The sequence below is a fragment of the Simochromis diagramma genome, unplaced genomic scaffold (genome assembly GCF_900408965.1).
Source record: "Simochromis diagramma unplaced genomic scaffold, fSimDia1.1 OVJJ01000165.1, whole genome shotgun sequence".
NCBI lineage: Eukaryota > Metazoa > Chordata > Actinopteri > Cichliformes > Cichlidae > Simochromis > Simochromis diagramma.
In genome coordinates, this window is record NW_024387467.1 from 756,241 (window position 1) to 772,796 (window position 16,556).

The following is a 16,556-nucleotide window of genomic DNA, read 5'->3' on the forward strand; positions in this document are numbered from 1 at the left end:
ATTATTTTAATTTTATTTTTATTAAAAATAAACATTTAGGCAGCTATGTTGGTGTTTGACTTAATGGATGTCTCTAAACGATGCTATTCTTACGCTTTCAGCCTTGGTTTCCATGGAAATAATAAGTGCACTTCAGTGCAACTACCCCGTCAAAACACCACAATGACTATTTCACCTTTTTGCAAAACGTGTTTAGTCAGGAAGTAATCGTGATGTGATTTCCTGGCACAAAAGGCACACGTTTAGTTTTCCACATAACAGACGAGCATGATAAAAAGAGCATTTGCATTATCTAACAAGAAAGCTTTTAAAGCTATTTAGCCATCATGGAAGTCTGGATATTACGTCTATCAAATCTTTAGGCTTGTTTACTGACTTCTGCTACATTACATTTGGAATAGAATTGACCCTAAAAAGGAAAGCCACTCACTCTCTGGGCAGTATTTGCTTATCTTTCTTATTTATTCCCGATCTGCTGAGGGAATCGTATTGTATTTTGTTATTTACCCTGTTGAAACTATTTAAATGTTCTTAAAATGACATAAATGAACACATTTTGTTTTACAAAAAGAAACAGTTTCCCCTCTCGCCCAGACTCGGGTCCTCTACCAGAGGCCTGGGAGCCTGAGGGTCCTGCGCAGTATCATTAGCTGTTCCCAGGACTGCGCTCTTCTGGACAGAGATCTCCGATGTTATTCCCGGGATCTGCTGGAGCCACTCGCCTAGCTTGGGAGTCACCGCACCTAGTGCTCCGATTACCACGGGGACCACCGTTACCTTCACCCTCCACATCCTCTCGAGCTCTTCTCTGAGCCCTTGGTATTTCTCCAGCTTCTCGTGTTCCTTCTTCCTGATATTGCTGTCATTCGGAACCGCTACATCGATCACTACGGCCGTCTTCTTCTGTTTGTCTACCACCACTATGTCCGGTTGGTCAGCCACCACCATTTTGTCCGTCTGTATCTGGAAGTCCCACAGGATCTTAGCTCGGTCATTCTCCACCACCCTTGGGGGCATCTCCCATTTTGACCTCAGGACTTCCAGGTTGTACTCGGCACAGATGTTCCTGTAAACTATGCCGGCCACTTGGTTATGGCGTTCCATGTATGCCCTGCCTGCTAGCATGTTGCACCCTGCTGTTATGTGCTGGATTGTCTCTGGGGCATCTTTACACAGCCTGCACCTGGGGTCTTGCCTGGTGTGATAGACCCCAGCCTCTATGGATCTTGTGCTCAGAGCTTGTTCTTGTGCTGCCATGATTAGTGCCTCTGTGCTGTCTATTAGTCCAGCTTTGTCCAGCCACTGGTAGGATTTCTGGATATCAGCCACCTCCTCTATCTGCCGGTGGTACATACCGTGCAGGGCCCTGTCCTTCCATGATGGTTCCTCCTCTTTCTTGGGTTTCTGCTGCCTGAGGTATTCACTGAGCACGCGGTCGGTTGAGGCCATCTTCCTCGTGTATTCATGGATGTTCACTGCCTCATCCTGGACTGTGGTGCTGAGTCTCACTGGTCCCTGGCTCGCTTCCTTCCCCTTAGCGTACAGTCTCAGGGTGCTGGACTTGGGGTGAAGTGACAAGGAGATAAATTTTAAATATATTTAAGTACTTTGTATATGTTTTATGAGACTTTTTTGTCAATTTTTTTATTGAATTGTTAACTCGACCTCACTGTACATATATCAAACATGCGACGTTTTATCAGAATTCATATTAAACTTTGAGCCATCGTGTTTACAGATGTGTGCAAAACAAATCTGTTGCTTCTTTAACTTTTTTGGGAAAATAACTTTTATTTACCACCTTTGTTTCTTGTCATCTGTCTGCACATTTTCAGTGTTTCGGACAGGGAGGCAGCTTTGGAAGCTGCTCTAAAGTTGCTGCAGCAGTTCTACTTTGATTTGGAAAAGTTCCTCAACTGGCTCACGGAGGCTGAGACGACCTGCAATGTTTTACTAGATGCCACGAACAAGGAGAGATTGCAGGAGCAGTCTGAGGCAGCAAGGAACTTGCTGGAACAGTGGAAGGTGGGCCATACACAGGTGCACCTCATCTTTCTGATATAGCTAGCTCTGTATCTGTATACAGATATGGACATATACACGTTCCAGAAATCAGCATAAGGCCCTGAAGATTAACCTTGTCAGGGCTAAGTCATGAGGACCAATACACTCACATCCACACCTGTGGCCAGTTTAGAATCATTCATTTAGTGATGAGGACGTCTGTGTAAAGGAAATCCGAGCAGGGACATGTTATGCCTCAGTCTAGGTGCAACATAAGGAATAAAAAAGGGTGTCGTCGCCCTGGTCCCCAAAACCAGAAACCCAATGGCCAAGTCACAGATAAATGTGAGATTTATTGCTGCACCAATACTATCAAAACTCAACGCTTAAGCTCCAGGGCAAAATTACAAACAAAACAAGCCAATCCAAGCACTACCCCATAACTCCCCGACTTATTACACAAGATAAATGTACAGAAATAAATAGGCAGCTCAGCCCTTTGCTATTTGAAAAAGGACAAAACTATTTACAATACTATTTAGAAAACCTAACTGGTCTCATAGCACACACAGGAAGACAGGTCTGCTGCTGCTGCTGGTGCCAAACCAGATTAAACCATAATGTCCTTTAATGTGGTCTCCCTTTTCACTTGTATCCCTACAAAGGAGGCAGTGGAGAGTGCCAGCAAATGATCAGATTTGTACACTGTTAGACCTTTGCCTCACCGCCACATATCTTAAAATACGAGAGTTGCTACAGACAAGAGTATGGATGTGATACAATGGTCAAAATCTAAACCCAAGAAGTAGAAACCTTCACTGTTCACATCAACTCAGTGGTTAGAAATGTAAAGGTCACCAGGGAAGATAAAAAATGATAATAGCTTGCTGAATGGAAACCTCAACACTGAACGTTACTGAAAGCCCACACACACCAGTACCTACTCTTTGACTCCCACAACACAAACCTGGTCATTTGGACCCTGCAACACTGGGCACAAAACATTCCCTCTAAGCCAAAGACACGAACACACACATTAAAGAAAGCTCTTAAAACACGTGGTTTTCCCAGCTGGGCCTGGACACCAACAAGGGAGAAAGAGATCTAACAGCTAGGGCTGCTCGATTATGGCAAAAATGATAATCACGATTATTCTCACTGAAATTGAGATCTCGATTATTTGACGATATTTATTTAACAATAACAATGTGTTGAATAATGACTTTAAAAAATAATATAAAATAGTGCAAATACTGATAACAGTGCAAATGTTTGCAATATAAGAAATCAATGAAAAATGTAAACATCTGTGTTTAGTGAACTTTGCAGTGTTGCTCTGTGGTGCAGCTACACCGTAGCAAAGTTTACACACTGTGTCTACCTGATCCACGTCTGACTGAACCCATAATGTTTCCACACCACTGAAGTTTTTTTACCTCTTTTCAACCAGCAGCAGTCACTCTCCTCTCCAAAGAACTTCTGCTGAGCTTTCCGAGCTTCCTTCGGGTCTTCTTGTTGTGACACGTGTTCGAAACGCAGAGAGGTGCGCTCGATTTGTCACACGGAGCAGCGCGAGAGTAAAGCACGAGGGAGGGGCTAATAATCGGCTCAGTCATTTTTAATGATCGTTGGAAGCCCAGATCGTAATCGAGATTAAAATTCGATTAATTGAGCAGCCCTAGTAACAACTTTGTTGTTTATCTGAGAAACTCAGGAGATTTATCTCCAAGCATAACATCAGTGCACTTCAGACCCAGCCATAACCTCAGACTAAAAACGGTTGATCCCGAGGACAAAACTCCCAGACACAAGCTAAACAACATAGTGCATGCTGCACAGCACAGCAAGGAGTGCTTAGACCTCCTCATTGGATAAAACAAACAGCCTTAAACACATATTCATTTACTAACCAGCAGTTTAGTGTCTTCTTTGCTGATTGGTGTTTGGACCTCATCTGGCTTTTACATATAAAAACATTTTATTTTTGTGTTTGGTTTTGGGGGGTTCACATTGCAGTGATGAAAGCTGTAAGTTCAAACATGTTTGTCATCAGAATTAATCATTAAATTGGTTATACCAATAACACAGTTTAATTAAGTTAGGCAAGGAAAAACTCGTAAAGGATTAGTGAGAAAGTAAAACCAATGTGGGTTCTTTCCAGGTACTCCAGCTTCCTCCCATAGTTCAAAGGCATGCAGTTAGTAGGGTTATGTTCATTGGTGATCTAAATTGCCCACAGGTGTTAAGGAGAGCGTTGTCTGTCTCTGCGTTAGCTCTGCAACAGACTGGTATCCTGTGCAGGGTTTACCCCGCCTCTCGCCCTCTGATAACTGGGATAGTCTCGAGCCCGCTCTCGCGACCCTGATATGGATAAAAAGACTAATGATTAGACTTTAGTCTCATCTGCCACACATCCAGTATATTTCCAGTTTTTAGCCCTTCTTCAACTCTGCTCTGGCTAGTATGACAGGAATGCTGACATGGTGAGATTTGATTGGACTGTCACTGTCTGCACACGAATCCCGAATTCCCCCAATGCATTGTGGGTGTTGGGTGAAGGGAAGGCTCTGTTCTGCAAGAAAACATATTCTGACCATCAACCCTCACCCTGCACCCACACACACTCTCTGGTAGCACAGCATGTACAGTGATGCACACACAACCACTGTGACACAGTGTGCAGTGCATGCACTACAAGGAAACACACAAGCAGCACATTTAAAATCAGAAATTCACACACACACAACACACCTACAGGGACACACACACATGTACACACAGAGCTCTCTCAGTACAACAGTAGCACTGTGTGTAGCACTGTGTGTAGCACTGTGTGTAGCACTGAGATAGTTGTCTTTGTCCAGTTACAATGATGGGTGCTAAAAGTACATAGCATCCTATGAAGTCTCACTCGTTCCCTCGGCTACAACATGCAGATAAGGTTTAATTGGAAAAGAAGTACACTCATCATTTTATGTAACCTTGAAAGTTTCTCTGCGTCTTTCATCGTCATTTTAACTCTTTCTCGTACCCTGTGTTCGCTCTGACTCAGACGTTCAACTCCATCTCTCTTTTTTATGTGCGACTGACCCTCCCTCTCTTCCTCTTTATCTGAACGTCTCACTGTGTCACCAACACTTAAACAGAGGGCAGTGTAATTCAGCCTGCTGGAAGCTAGAAGGGATGAAATGGGGCTTAATGGAGGTGCTTCTTCTTTTTGATGTGTGATTTTGGGGATTCCAGGGTTCAGTCTGGACGATGCTGCGCAGAAAGGTCTACCATGTTCAGGTTGGGAATAAAAACCAAGTAGATTCATTTGGAACATTTACTCTACTGACATTTACACTAAACTTTTGAGATGATTCATATAGGTTGTAAGCTTTCACTACGCTACAGAAAAACCTGTGGCATTTAAAACTTGTTTTGAATGCTGACCAAAAAAAATCGATGGTGTTCTTAAATTAAAAATCTGAACCAAGTAACCTTTCGTGTATTACTACAATTCAGGGCTTTGAGATTGAGTTAGTATCTGATTACAGCTACTTAGGACTTCAGTTGATGACTCGCGCTCGTTTACGCCTCAGTTTCAGCAACTGGTGAAAAAACTGAATTGTGGTTTTTACTTTAGGCTAAAAGTCCTGCTTGTACTTTGAGAGAAGAAAGAGACTTGTTGTTCCCAGTTTTATGTCTATACTTGATTATAGCAATGCGATTTATATGCATGCATCCTTAAATATGCTGGATCCTATCATGGAGCATTGAAATTCATTACAAGCTCTTACTCACCACTCCTTTGCTGGTCTGCTTTGTCATGACGTATATATGATATATATGACTGACATATTCTTATACATCTTATTTCCCAAGATTTATTCCGTCTGTCTCAAAGCTTCACACTAAATTTGAGCTTTCACATGTGCAGCTTCCTGCTCCTGGAATCAGCTGCAGAATCAACGTAAGGAGCTGCTCTCACTTAATGACTTTAAAGCGATTCTAAAGAACTAATGCAGGCTGCTGTTTAGCCTGAATATTGTTCCTTTGTTTGTGGCATTCAGTAGCACTTTTAGCATGATCTGGGTTGTTTCTGTGTTTTATTTTTTTTACTCTCTGACTGTACTTAACTGGTGCATGGATTTGTATGTGTATGTGATTTAATGTATGCAACCTAGGATTGTACTGCTTGGTCAGGAGACTCTTAAAAGGGGAAATTTTTAATCTCAAGAGTTAATTTTTTTCCTGGCTACAAATCAGTTAATATAATTGATTTTATATAAGCTCGACTCTGTTGTGAGGCATTTGAGATTAACAGTAGGAAAGATTTTTCTTTCGCACGACTTCTGGAACTATTCATTTAAAAGGCAGAAATCAAGGTAAAAATGCAAACTGTTGGACTGCCTGACATTGTGTCATCATTTAGATCACATGGTAATCGTAATAAAATCCTCCTGCCCCCTGTGTCATTTGTTCCATTTGATTGTTTGTTAGCAGTCTAGCGTCCACAGTTTTCATGATATCATGTTTCAGATTTTGTGTGTTTGGGCGAGAGGCAGGGCGCACCCCGGACAGGTCGCCAGGCTGTGCAGGGCTGGGATTTTTGTATTTTTAATTGAAAGTCTTTAAACTTCACAACAGTGTCGTAGGGGGGACATGATCTCCCGTGTTGGCTAAGCAGCTGACCTTGATCTTCATTGTGTGACCTTGACAATTTCAAGAAACCATATAGAGTAGAAAGTATCATCTTGAAAGGGCATGGACGCAGCTGTACAACACTTTTATTTTCTCAACACCGTCACAATAACACCATAACAGGATGACATCATTGTATTGTAATGAAAACAGGTGGACATCAAAATCCTAAAATGTCAGTGTTAGTATCACACTTGCCCTCTGGAGTTGTGCTCTCTTGTAAACAAGTGCACTTAACTCCTATTTATAATGTCCTCAGCGCTTCTTGTTTTTTCTCTTCCCAAAAAGGAGGAGTATGTTTTTATTCACCGACTCCAGTTTATTTTTATAAGAAGATTTGCTCTAAAGACAAGTTGATTCTTTAATAAAAATGGTGAGTTAGTGACACATGCTCTTCACAAAGCACAGAAACATAAGAAGTTCTGTCAAATTCAGTTTCATATTTTTAGCTATAAAATCCTTTAGACTGTGTTTGTAGTAAAAGAGCTTCGAGTGCTCAAATTGAGCAGAAATGCTCGATACAGTCAGCCACTATTGCTAAAAGTATTTGTCTGTGTTTACACACACATGAACTTGTGACACTCTATGCTTAATCCATAGGATTTTAATATGATGTCTGCCCGCTCTTTGCAGCTGTAGCAGCTTCAACGCTTCCGGGAAGACTTTCCACAAGGTTTAGGAGTGTGTTTATATTAACATTTGCCCATTCTTCTACTCTGTCAGGCTGAGGTCAGGACTCTGTGCTGGACAGATAAATTCTGCCACATCAAACTGCCTCACCCATGCCCTTGCTTTGTGCACTGGTGCACAGTCATGTTGGAAAAGAAAGGGGGCATCCCCAAAGTGTTTCCACAAAGTTGGGAGAATGCAATTTTCCAAAAAGAGGACTCAAAAGAAATAAGTGGTTTGATTGCTTTGCCACAAGATAACCACAAAGAAGCATGTTATTGACCTTTTTGAACCCACCAATCCTCACAGTAAAATAAGGGATGAGTAATTTGTATTACACACGGACTAGATGTAGTGTTGGGAATGCTAGTGTTATTCCACAGTTTGGGCTACAATCAAGTAATGTGTCATATTTTTCCAATTAAATAAAGCATTTTCTAAAATTGAATTGCATAGCATTGTGGTAAAACTGATGAGACTATATTCACAACACGTTCTCACTCCCAAAGCGTAACATTTTCCACAAGGTGACAAATCGCCTGTATATTACTGCTTCCCTATGCAGCCGTCCCTCGTATGTCGCGGTAGTTACGTTCTAAAATAACCCGTGATAGGTGAAATCTGCGAAGTAGCCAACCTTATTTTTTACAATTATTATAGCTGTTTTAAGGATGTAAAACCCGTCACTACACACTTTACACACTTTTCTCAGACAGGCTGAACATTTTCACTTTTCTCTCTTGTTTAAACTCAAAGTTCAAACCTTGTAGAAAAATAAGTCCAGTATTAGAGGATGAAACCAAAGACCTGCGGTTGTCGTTTCGTCGACATCGTTGCGTTTGTTGGGCAGGAAACTTACAAACATACAGTGCAGCTCTTCAGAGTCACACTGCTAGAGATCGAAGATTTATGTAAATTTAACAAGCTGAATGTATTCTGGACTGTACAGGAGACACGGCACGAGGTTGGTTAACAATGGTCTACAGCCAATCAGGACGCAGAACACAATGCACTGTTAAAAAAAAAAAAACATGCAAAATTGCACACACAAAAATCAGCGAAACAGCGAGGCCGCGAAAGGTGAACCGCGTTATAGCGAGGGAGCGCTGTATTACGAGGTCGGAAAAATGAGGAAACATGAGAACTGTTTGGAATGAATCTACACAAGTACGTTTATCTTACTTAAATCGCTTTGAAAAACACTAACATCTTTAAAGTGCTGGTTAAGGTTTAGGGATAAGGTTAGGGCTGGAATACATGGCTGGAACATCTATTACCGTGGGACGGTCGTTCTATTGGATTTCATCCACAGCCCGGTGCGTAGCATAGGAACGCGGAAGGTTGTCTTTCGCGTTCCCATGGAATACCTCGGGATGTATTACGCCTCGGGAGTGAGAACAAGCTGACATTCATCAAGTCATGCAAACAACTTGGGGTCCCGGCTGTACCATTTTCTTTCTGTGAGAGGTCAGACGTCTACTGCAGCTCTGTTTTACTTTAGTAATATAAAGAACACGTGGAAGGTAATTAGCCAATACTCAAACAATGACAATAACATTAAGAGAATTAAAATAAGAAAAAGTAGATTAAGTCAGACACAAAGAATTGGTATCATAATTTTTTGAGCACAGAATTTGTAAATAAGTCATTTACTAATACTTAATAGACAGTATGTAAGGCATTAAGGTAACTATTGTCTGTCTTATCAGGTATCACAGAATTCTGAAGACTCCTGAAATGGACATTTTCCCTTAATGATTGAATTTATGTATAAAGCATTAGTAAATGATGTATTAGCTATTAATAAAGCCAGTAATTCAAATGCAGGAGTCTCTTTATGAAGGCACCAAATTAAAATAAGATGAAGTGACACTGATTTTCACCTAGCCTGAGTTTACCTCGCCTATTCGAACATTAAGGAAGCATTTAAGGCAACACCCTGCCCCCACCTCTGCTCGTCAGACCATTTTTCTGTTATGCTGCTTCCTGCATAGAAGTGCTTAATTAATAATCAGAGAAAACCCCACTGTGAAGCAAGTGCTCTACAGGAGCCACAGAAGCATTAAAAGATGTATTGTTTTGAATGTATTGACAGATGTGTTCAAGGCATCTGCAACTGAGTGTAGATGAGTACGCTGAGTTAGTGTCTCCATAAGTTTAGAAATATGTGGAAGATGTCTCTGGTTTTGGGCTGTTAGATGACATTCCTGGTGACAAACTGTGGATGACCAAGGGGTGCTTGCAATGAAAGCACAAAGTGACAGTTTTAGGTGTAATGTGATATGATGGCACCCAGATCAGCAAGACCCAACTTGAACTATAACTATATAACCATAAGAGCAACGAAGCATGACTTTGGTAAGAGAATACAGAAGTTCTTCCATGACCATGCAAACAAGAGATGAATGTGGCAAAGTATCAACGCCATCAAAGAGTTTAAAGCTTCTCCTCCACCCTGTGTGAACAAGACAACCTTTCTGAATAAGTAAGTAAACAAACACTATGAAGGGTTGAGGCATTTAGTCATACACCTGCAAGGAACAGCGCTCTATACGACTTTGAGGAGAGGGAACGTAAGAAAAGCAGCCGGCACTGACAACACACCAGCTTGGTGTCCTGACCGACCAGCTTCAGCTCTTTTAGACATTTTTCATTTGTCCTGCATTCAGAGGAAGAACAACCTGGACCAGAAGCTGCTGCTTCTACCACCGTGTGTTTGGTACGCAGAGGCCAGGACTGAAAACAGAAAGGCTGTGCAGAGGGTAATTAACACTCTCCAAAAAAGTCATTGGCCATCCTCTGCCACCCCTGGAAGACATTACCAGCACCTCCTGACTCCAGGGCCAACACGTTCTCACTCCCAAAGCGTAACATTTTACGCTAGGTGACAAAACGTCAACATGTTACGCCTCGGGAGTGAGAACGGGCTGCAAGGGCCATCAGAGGTAACGACTTGCTTCCCGCCCACCACGGATTTGACCTGCTGCCCTCCAGATGGCGCTTCTGGTCAATGAGGTCACACACCTCCAGACACCTCCAGGACACTCGCACATGGACTCTATACTCAGACCAAGTGTTTTACACTATTTTCAAGCACTTTGTAAACAGTTCTCTAATGTGTGCCTTTTTATTGTGTGCCTCCTGTTTTGTATACATACCTCTTGTGTGTATGTAATCTAGTCTGTTATTCATTCTTGCTGTCCTGCTATTCATATTATTATTCCATGCACAGCTGGTGGTGAGCATCCACAATTTCATTCTACATATACAGTGACAATAAAAGGGGATTCCATTTGATTCTTTAAGCTTGCTGCCAACATTCAAGTGCCCAAGTGCCCGTATCTTCATGACAACTGCCCCAAAGCACTCAGTCCCATTGTGATGTCCTTTGAGAGACTGGAGAACGACCACATTGTCTGTGCTGAAAACAACCAAAGAGCTCATTGTCGACTTAAGGGGAAGTCGGCACAGTCCCACACAGTCATTAACAGAACAGCAGTGGACCTGGTCAGCAGCACCAAGTTCCAGAGAGTACAGATAACAGACACTTTGTCCCGGTCACTGCACACCAGAGCTGTTGCTAGGAGAGCTCCGGACGAGGAGAGGTCACTTACCCTCTCGTATCCTTACCAATTTCTACAAGGGTACTATAGAGAGCTTACTGACATGAATATCTGTGTGGTCAGGGGCCTGCAGTGCCGGAAATCCCTGCAGAGAGGGCTGAAGACAGCAGAGAAGATCACTGAGTCTCCACTTCCCCACTTCCAGGACATTGCAGTTTTGACATTTTGACATTACAGTGCTAAGAAATTAAAATACAAACGATTAATGTAAATATAAATATAAATACGGTTGATATCTTGATTAACGGATCATCATCTGATTTTAAGCACCAATCAGTGAAAGTGAAAGTCCTGAAAGATTGCTGATGTTACCAAAAAATTCAGTGTGCGCTGTAACCGAATTTACTAGTTTTTCATGCTGTTTCTCCATTTCTGGCAAATATAGGACCTCCAAATAGAGATTGACGGCCACACAGAACTGTATCACTCCCTGGATGAAAATGGGCAGAGGATTCTTACGTCACTGGGGGACTCCGAGGATGGGGCTCTGCTCAGGAGACGTCTTGGCAACATGACCCAGCGGTGGAATGACCTGCACAACAAGACCCTCCGCATGAGGTGAGCGGTTGCAATGGTTCCAACAATGCAAAGAACTGTAAACGACTGTTGTTGAAACTACAGAGAAAGAAAAAATGTTTGTGTTTCTGTTTCAAGGGCCCATCTGGACTCAGAGATGGCCCCCTGGAAGAGGGTTCACATGTCGCTGCAAGAACTGTTGAACTGGCTAAGGTTGAAAAGTCAGCAGCTGGAGCAGGAGCGACCTGTAGGGGGGGACGTCCCGGCCGTGCAGGCTCAGCTGGACATACACCGGGTAGGAGGTGCAGCATGGTAGAACGCTCACTCAACATTGCTTCTTGGTGCAGATTGTGTTCAGCTATTTGTCAACACGACTGCCGTAACTTTTCACAAAACAGGAATCGACAATATATCTGCACAGGAAGTGACATCAGCACATGATAACCTTCCCCAAATTGTTTTTTTAACTAAAGCTCAAACAAAATGATCAGTTTCTGCCTTTAAACAGAATTAATTAGAGAAATATTAACTCAGATTAATTCCCCTAGGGCAGCACGCAGTGACATCAAAGATGTGAGTGAATAAACTAATCAAATTATAATTATAGCCTGCTTTGTAGTCAGATTTAATAATTGGAGGAAAGCCCAGGATTTTAGTCTAAAATCACCTTCAGCCATTGAGGTTGCATCAAAGTGCACTGTTCTAGTCCTAGATCACTCCACTAAAGACAGGAGGGTCGTCAGGTCTAGGAACAAGAAAATGTTGAAAAGGATACAGTGTGTATATTTGTATATTTATCTTCATCTAAATGAAGATAAGTAAGCAGACCCACTAACATGTGTATGGAGGTGGAACCAGTGAACACCTACAGGTACTACAGGTACAGGTACGGAGTTCACCTGAATGAGAGTTTGGATGGATGGACCAACAGTGATGGTGTGTACAAGAAGCTTCTCAGATCCTTTATTGGCGACTTCCTTTGCCGTTGTCTCCATCAGTGCCAGCAGGATTAACAAAATGATTCACAGAGCTGAAAGCATCATTACCCAGAGTCTGGAGCCTTTTGAGGCAGTGAGGGACAGGAGATCAAACAAACAACAACAAACTGCTCTCCATCATGGCGGTCCGTCTTATCTGCCTTACTCAGTTCTACTGAGGCAGGAGAGCTGGCTTCTCCTCTCAGACATCTCAAAACCCCACGTGGGCATGCAGTGGGATCCATGCGTATCAGGAGTGAAACCTCTCACTTAGGAAAGGTTTTGTAAGTGAGTGAGAAGGATGTTGCAAGTATTTTATTACCCCTCAGCTGTAAAAGGCTGATGGGGTATTGTCGTTAATCTGCCAGGCGGGTGTTCAACATGCACACCTGAGTTTGTGATCACTTGAGAAGGAAGTGACAGGATTTTGAAACCATAGGCACATCTAGTATGAATATCAGACAAGTTTGAATCTCAGTGATCTTGGCCTCAAGGTCAGGGGTCAGAGGTCAAGTTTTCTGAAAATCTTTTTCAGTGTGATAACCTAAGAACAAGGTGACTTAGGATTTTGAAAGTACCCTTTGCATCTACTGAGGCTGAGGGCCACCACTGGCCACTGCCTGTATTTTTAGACATTTGTATCCACAGAAAGCTTTTTGAAAGAGAAAATTATTCCATTTGTGAAGCTTTATTAATAGACTCTGTGAACAACTAATGACTTTGTATTTGTGTGTGGATTGAAGCACTTGTGAGTCCTCAAAAGTTACAGACAGATCGCTGCACACATGTGTTTATGCCTCTGATTGTACCCTATGCATTTGTAACCCTTTTGAGACAGATTTCTCTGTATAAAGTCACATCAAGCTCAGTCTTTTAGTCCCAGATATGACACCGAAGGGTGGAACTGACTGTCTGATGTTTAGTTTAGTACAAATGCAAAACGTATGTGTGCTTTTACAGGGTTTCAAGAGGGAGCTGCGAGCGAAAGAGCCCGTTATGACCAAGGCTCTGGATGATGTGGGACTCTTTCTGTCTGAACTTCCACAAGACACACCGTCACCTGAGCACAGAGGTAACACACACTCATTTCACACAATTATGCTTAGAATGCTTAGAAGCTCTCCTCCACTATTCTTCCATAGCTTAAAATGTCCCCCTTCAGCACTTCATGCTTGTTTTAATGTTATACTTACTGGATGAATTAAGAATGTAAGTGCTATAAGCAGTGTGATGTTGCCTCTAATGTTTCATGTGTCTGAGCGAACGCACAAACTCCCTGAGCGTCCCTTGGTCCACTGTGAGCAGCAGCAGACGTGTGCCAAAGCGTTTTTAAACAAACACTATTTACAGAACAATCAGCTGTTCTGCATCAAATCTGATGCCACACAAATTATTTGTGCCGCTCCAAAAAATAATTTCTGTCCACTATGAGATGAAGGAGAACAACAGCCTGATACCTGCAGGCCTGACAGCAGCAGATGTGTCACTGCTGTAACACCTGTGACACTCAGCAGTCACCTCATTGTTCTGACACACACAACAACACTATTGACTACACTACACACTAACTACACACTAACTACACACTAACTACACACTAACTACACACTAACTACACACTAACTACACACTAACTACACACTAACTACACACTAACTACACACTAACTACACAAGATTTGTGCTAAACGTCGCAAATCTCTCACATCTCAAACACGCCGTCACTCCTAAAACTTCCCCCTTTACTAAACAACTAGATGTCATGTTGCCATATCATTTTTTGATTGGTCCACATGGTACATTTTTCCACCAATAGGAAAGGCTGGGAGTTTTGTTTTTGCTCACAGGCTTTCGAGCGTTTTCCTTATAAAACGCCGTTTTTACCGTTTCTTCCTGCAGTAAATATAAACAACGACAGCATTCAGGAAGAAAACAAACATTGCAGATATTTTATCATAACTCTGGTTTTACGTGGCCGATCAACACAATTTAAAAACTGGTATAAAGTCCACACTTTGTCCGTCAGTTGTTCCGTCTGTCCTGCTCACATCTCTAATGGTTGTACACGCTGTCATTAACGTGGCTTCACTGCACATCAGCCGCTTTGCTAAAACACCGGTGTCGCACATAAGGACGCTGTCAGAGCCTGTCAGCGACGTTGATCAGCTGCGTATATACGAATGTGAATCGCATCATTGGCTGGACTGTGGGATAAGGTGGCATCGTTCTGATCCCATACGGGAGCAGCCAGTCACTGACTAACACTGCAGAACAGGATTGTTGAAGTTTTGATTTTAATTTCAATTCAGGTGAGATTTGTTTTGTGCGCAACGCAGATTTTCTGTGCGCAGAGACGTGCCAGCAGTGCGCAACTGCTCACGCGCAGCTTAGAGGGAACGTTGGTCCTATTTAGGGTTTTGAATGTGAGGCTATTGTACTAAAGACACATTATATGACAGCAACCTTTTAACTTGCCATTTAAATGTGGGAATAGCTTGTTAATTATTAACAGCATTCTAACAACTGCTCATAAAGATAAACAGACACTATTCTGCAACAATTCTGCACCATGGCAGCAATCTGGTTACTATGTGTCTTCAGCTGAAAGGTATTGCGCCCTGTTGAACTGCAAGGACAATGGTGACTTTCAGCTGCTAATCATGGGACTTCCTCTCATCCTCCCTCCTGTTATTTTAATCCATCTCAGCTATTTGATCTTGTATGAGGCAGTGGTTAGGGACATCTGAAAAGCAAGCAGTTCCATGGTTACACGTATAAAATTTTACTATGGTTTTCTAAAACACAATCCTATGTCTCCACAGTCTTGTTTGGCACATTAAATTATATTCCATCCATCCATCCATTCGCTTCCGCTTATCCTTTTCAGGGTCGCGGGGGGGGGCGCTGGAGCCTATCCCAGCTGTCATAGGGCGAGAGGCGGGGTACACCCTGGACAGGTCGCCAGTCTGTCGCAGGGCCAACACACAGAGACAGACAACCATTCGCACTCACATTAACTCGCACATTCAAACCTAGTGGCAATTTGGATTATCCAATTAACCTATCCCCACAAGTTGCATGTCTTTGGACGGTGGGAGGAAGCCGGAGTACCCGGAGGGAACCCACGCAAACACGGGGAGAACATGCAAACTCCACACAGAAAGACCCCGGCCTGATGATGGAACTGAACTCAGGACCTTCTTGCTGTGCGGAAGGTCCTGAGTTCAATATATATATTTAAATTATATTCATTACTTTAATTATTAAATTAAATTGCAGCTAATGTGAAAAAGTACACTGAACAGATTGTGATAGGCAAAAGAAAATATAAGCTCAACAAATCAAAAAACATATTTAACTAGAAAAACAGCATTACCTATCAAACATGCTGAAGATGTTTCCTTCAATACCAAAAAATGTTTGAAATATCCAAAGGTGACCTTGCTGAACCAGCGCAGTGACATTAGATTTCAACAATATCAGCTAGCTAAGTGTATAAAGCAGTAGTAGCAAAAGCTTGTGATGCACGCTCAAATATCCAGGTAAGTAAATCCCAAAGGTTGATTCACTGCTTCTGAGATGTCTTTTGCCATCTTACAATGCTGTGATTGCAGCCATTCCCCAACTCTCTGTGAATGGTTACTCAGTGATCAGTGGTCTTTGATCAGTGGTTGTTGATTAATGGTCGTGAGAATTTGCATATCAATCATCAAGGAACTGACCATTGTTCCTTCAGTGGGCTGGTTTCAGTCATTGATGTAAATGTGCTGTTTATAAGATTGAAACCTGCAGTCAGCTGAGACTGAAGACGTCACCTGATGATGACGAAACATTTCTCCCACTGAAAACATCCAGATGAACAGAATCAACCTTTTTGGGAGCAGAACCAAAACTATATTGGACTAAATATAGCACTAAGTAAAGCATGTAGAATATTTCTCTAAATAAACCAAATGACCTAAATATGAGCGGCATTTTCTAAAAAAACAAAAATGGAGCTGAAGAGCATCACAGTGTAGACGTCCTTGATCTTAAATGAGTTTGCCTGCATGAGGGTGAATGGGATTACTTCAACATAAGGT

At 42.3% G+C, this 16,556-nt stretch overlaps 1 protein-coding gene across 6 annotated transcripts in view; it reads left to right on the plus strand.

Annotated features, from left to right (window-relative positions):
- Positions 1-16,556, plus strand: part of dmd (dystrophin) — a 284,148-nt gene that overhangs the window by 198,934 nt on the left and 68,658 nt on the right. For 5 of the 6 annotated variants that reach the window (XM_040014765.1, XM_040014766.1, XM_040014767.1 and 2 more), the window contains 4 exons: positions 1,836-2,025; positions 11,368-11,540; positions 11,637-11,793; positions 13,436-13,547. In XM_040014765.1, coding sequence (XP_039870699.1) covers positions 1,836-2,025; positions 11,368-11,540; positions 11,637-11,793; positions 13,436-13,547 — 632 coding nt within the window. Of the gene's footprint in view, positions 1-1,835; positions 2,026-3,634; positions 5,293-11,367; positions 11,541-11,636; positions 11,794-13,435; positions 13,548-16,556 lie in introns of those variants that run through there. The other variant, XM_040014770.1, reaches the window with a different exon arrangement.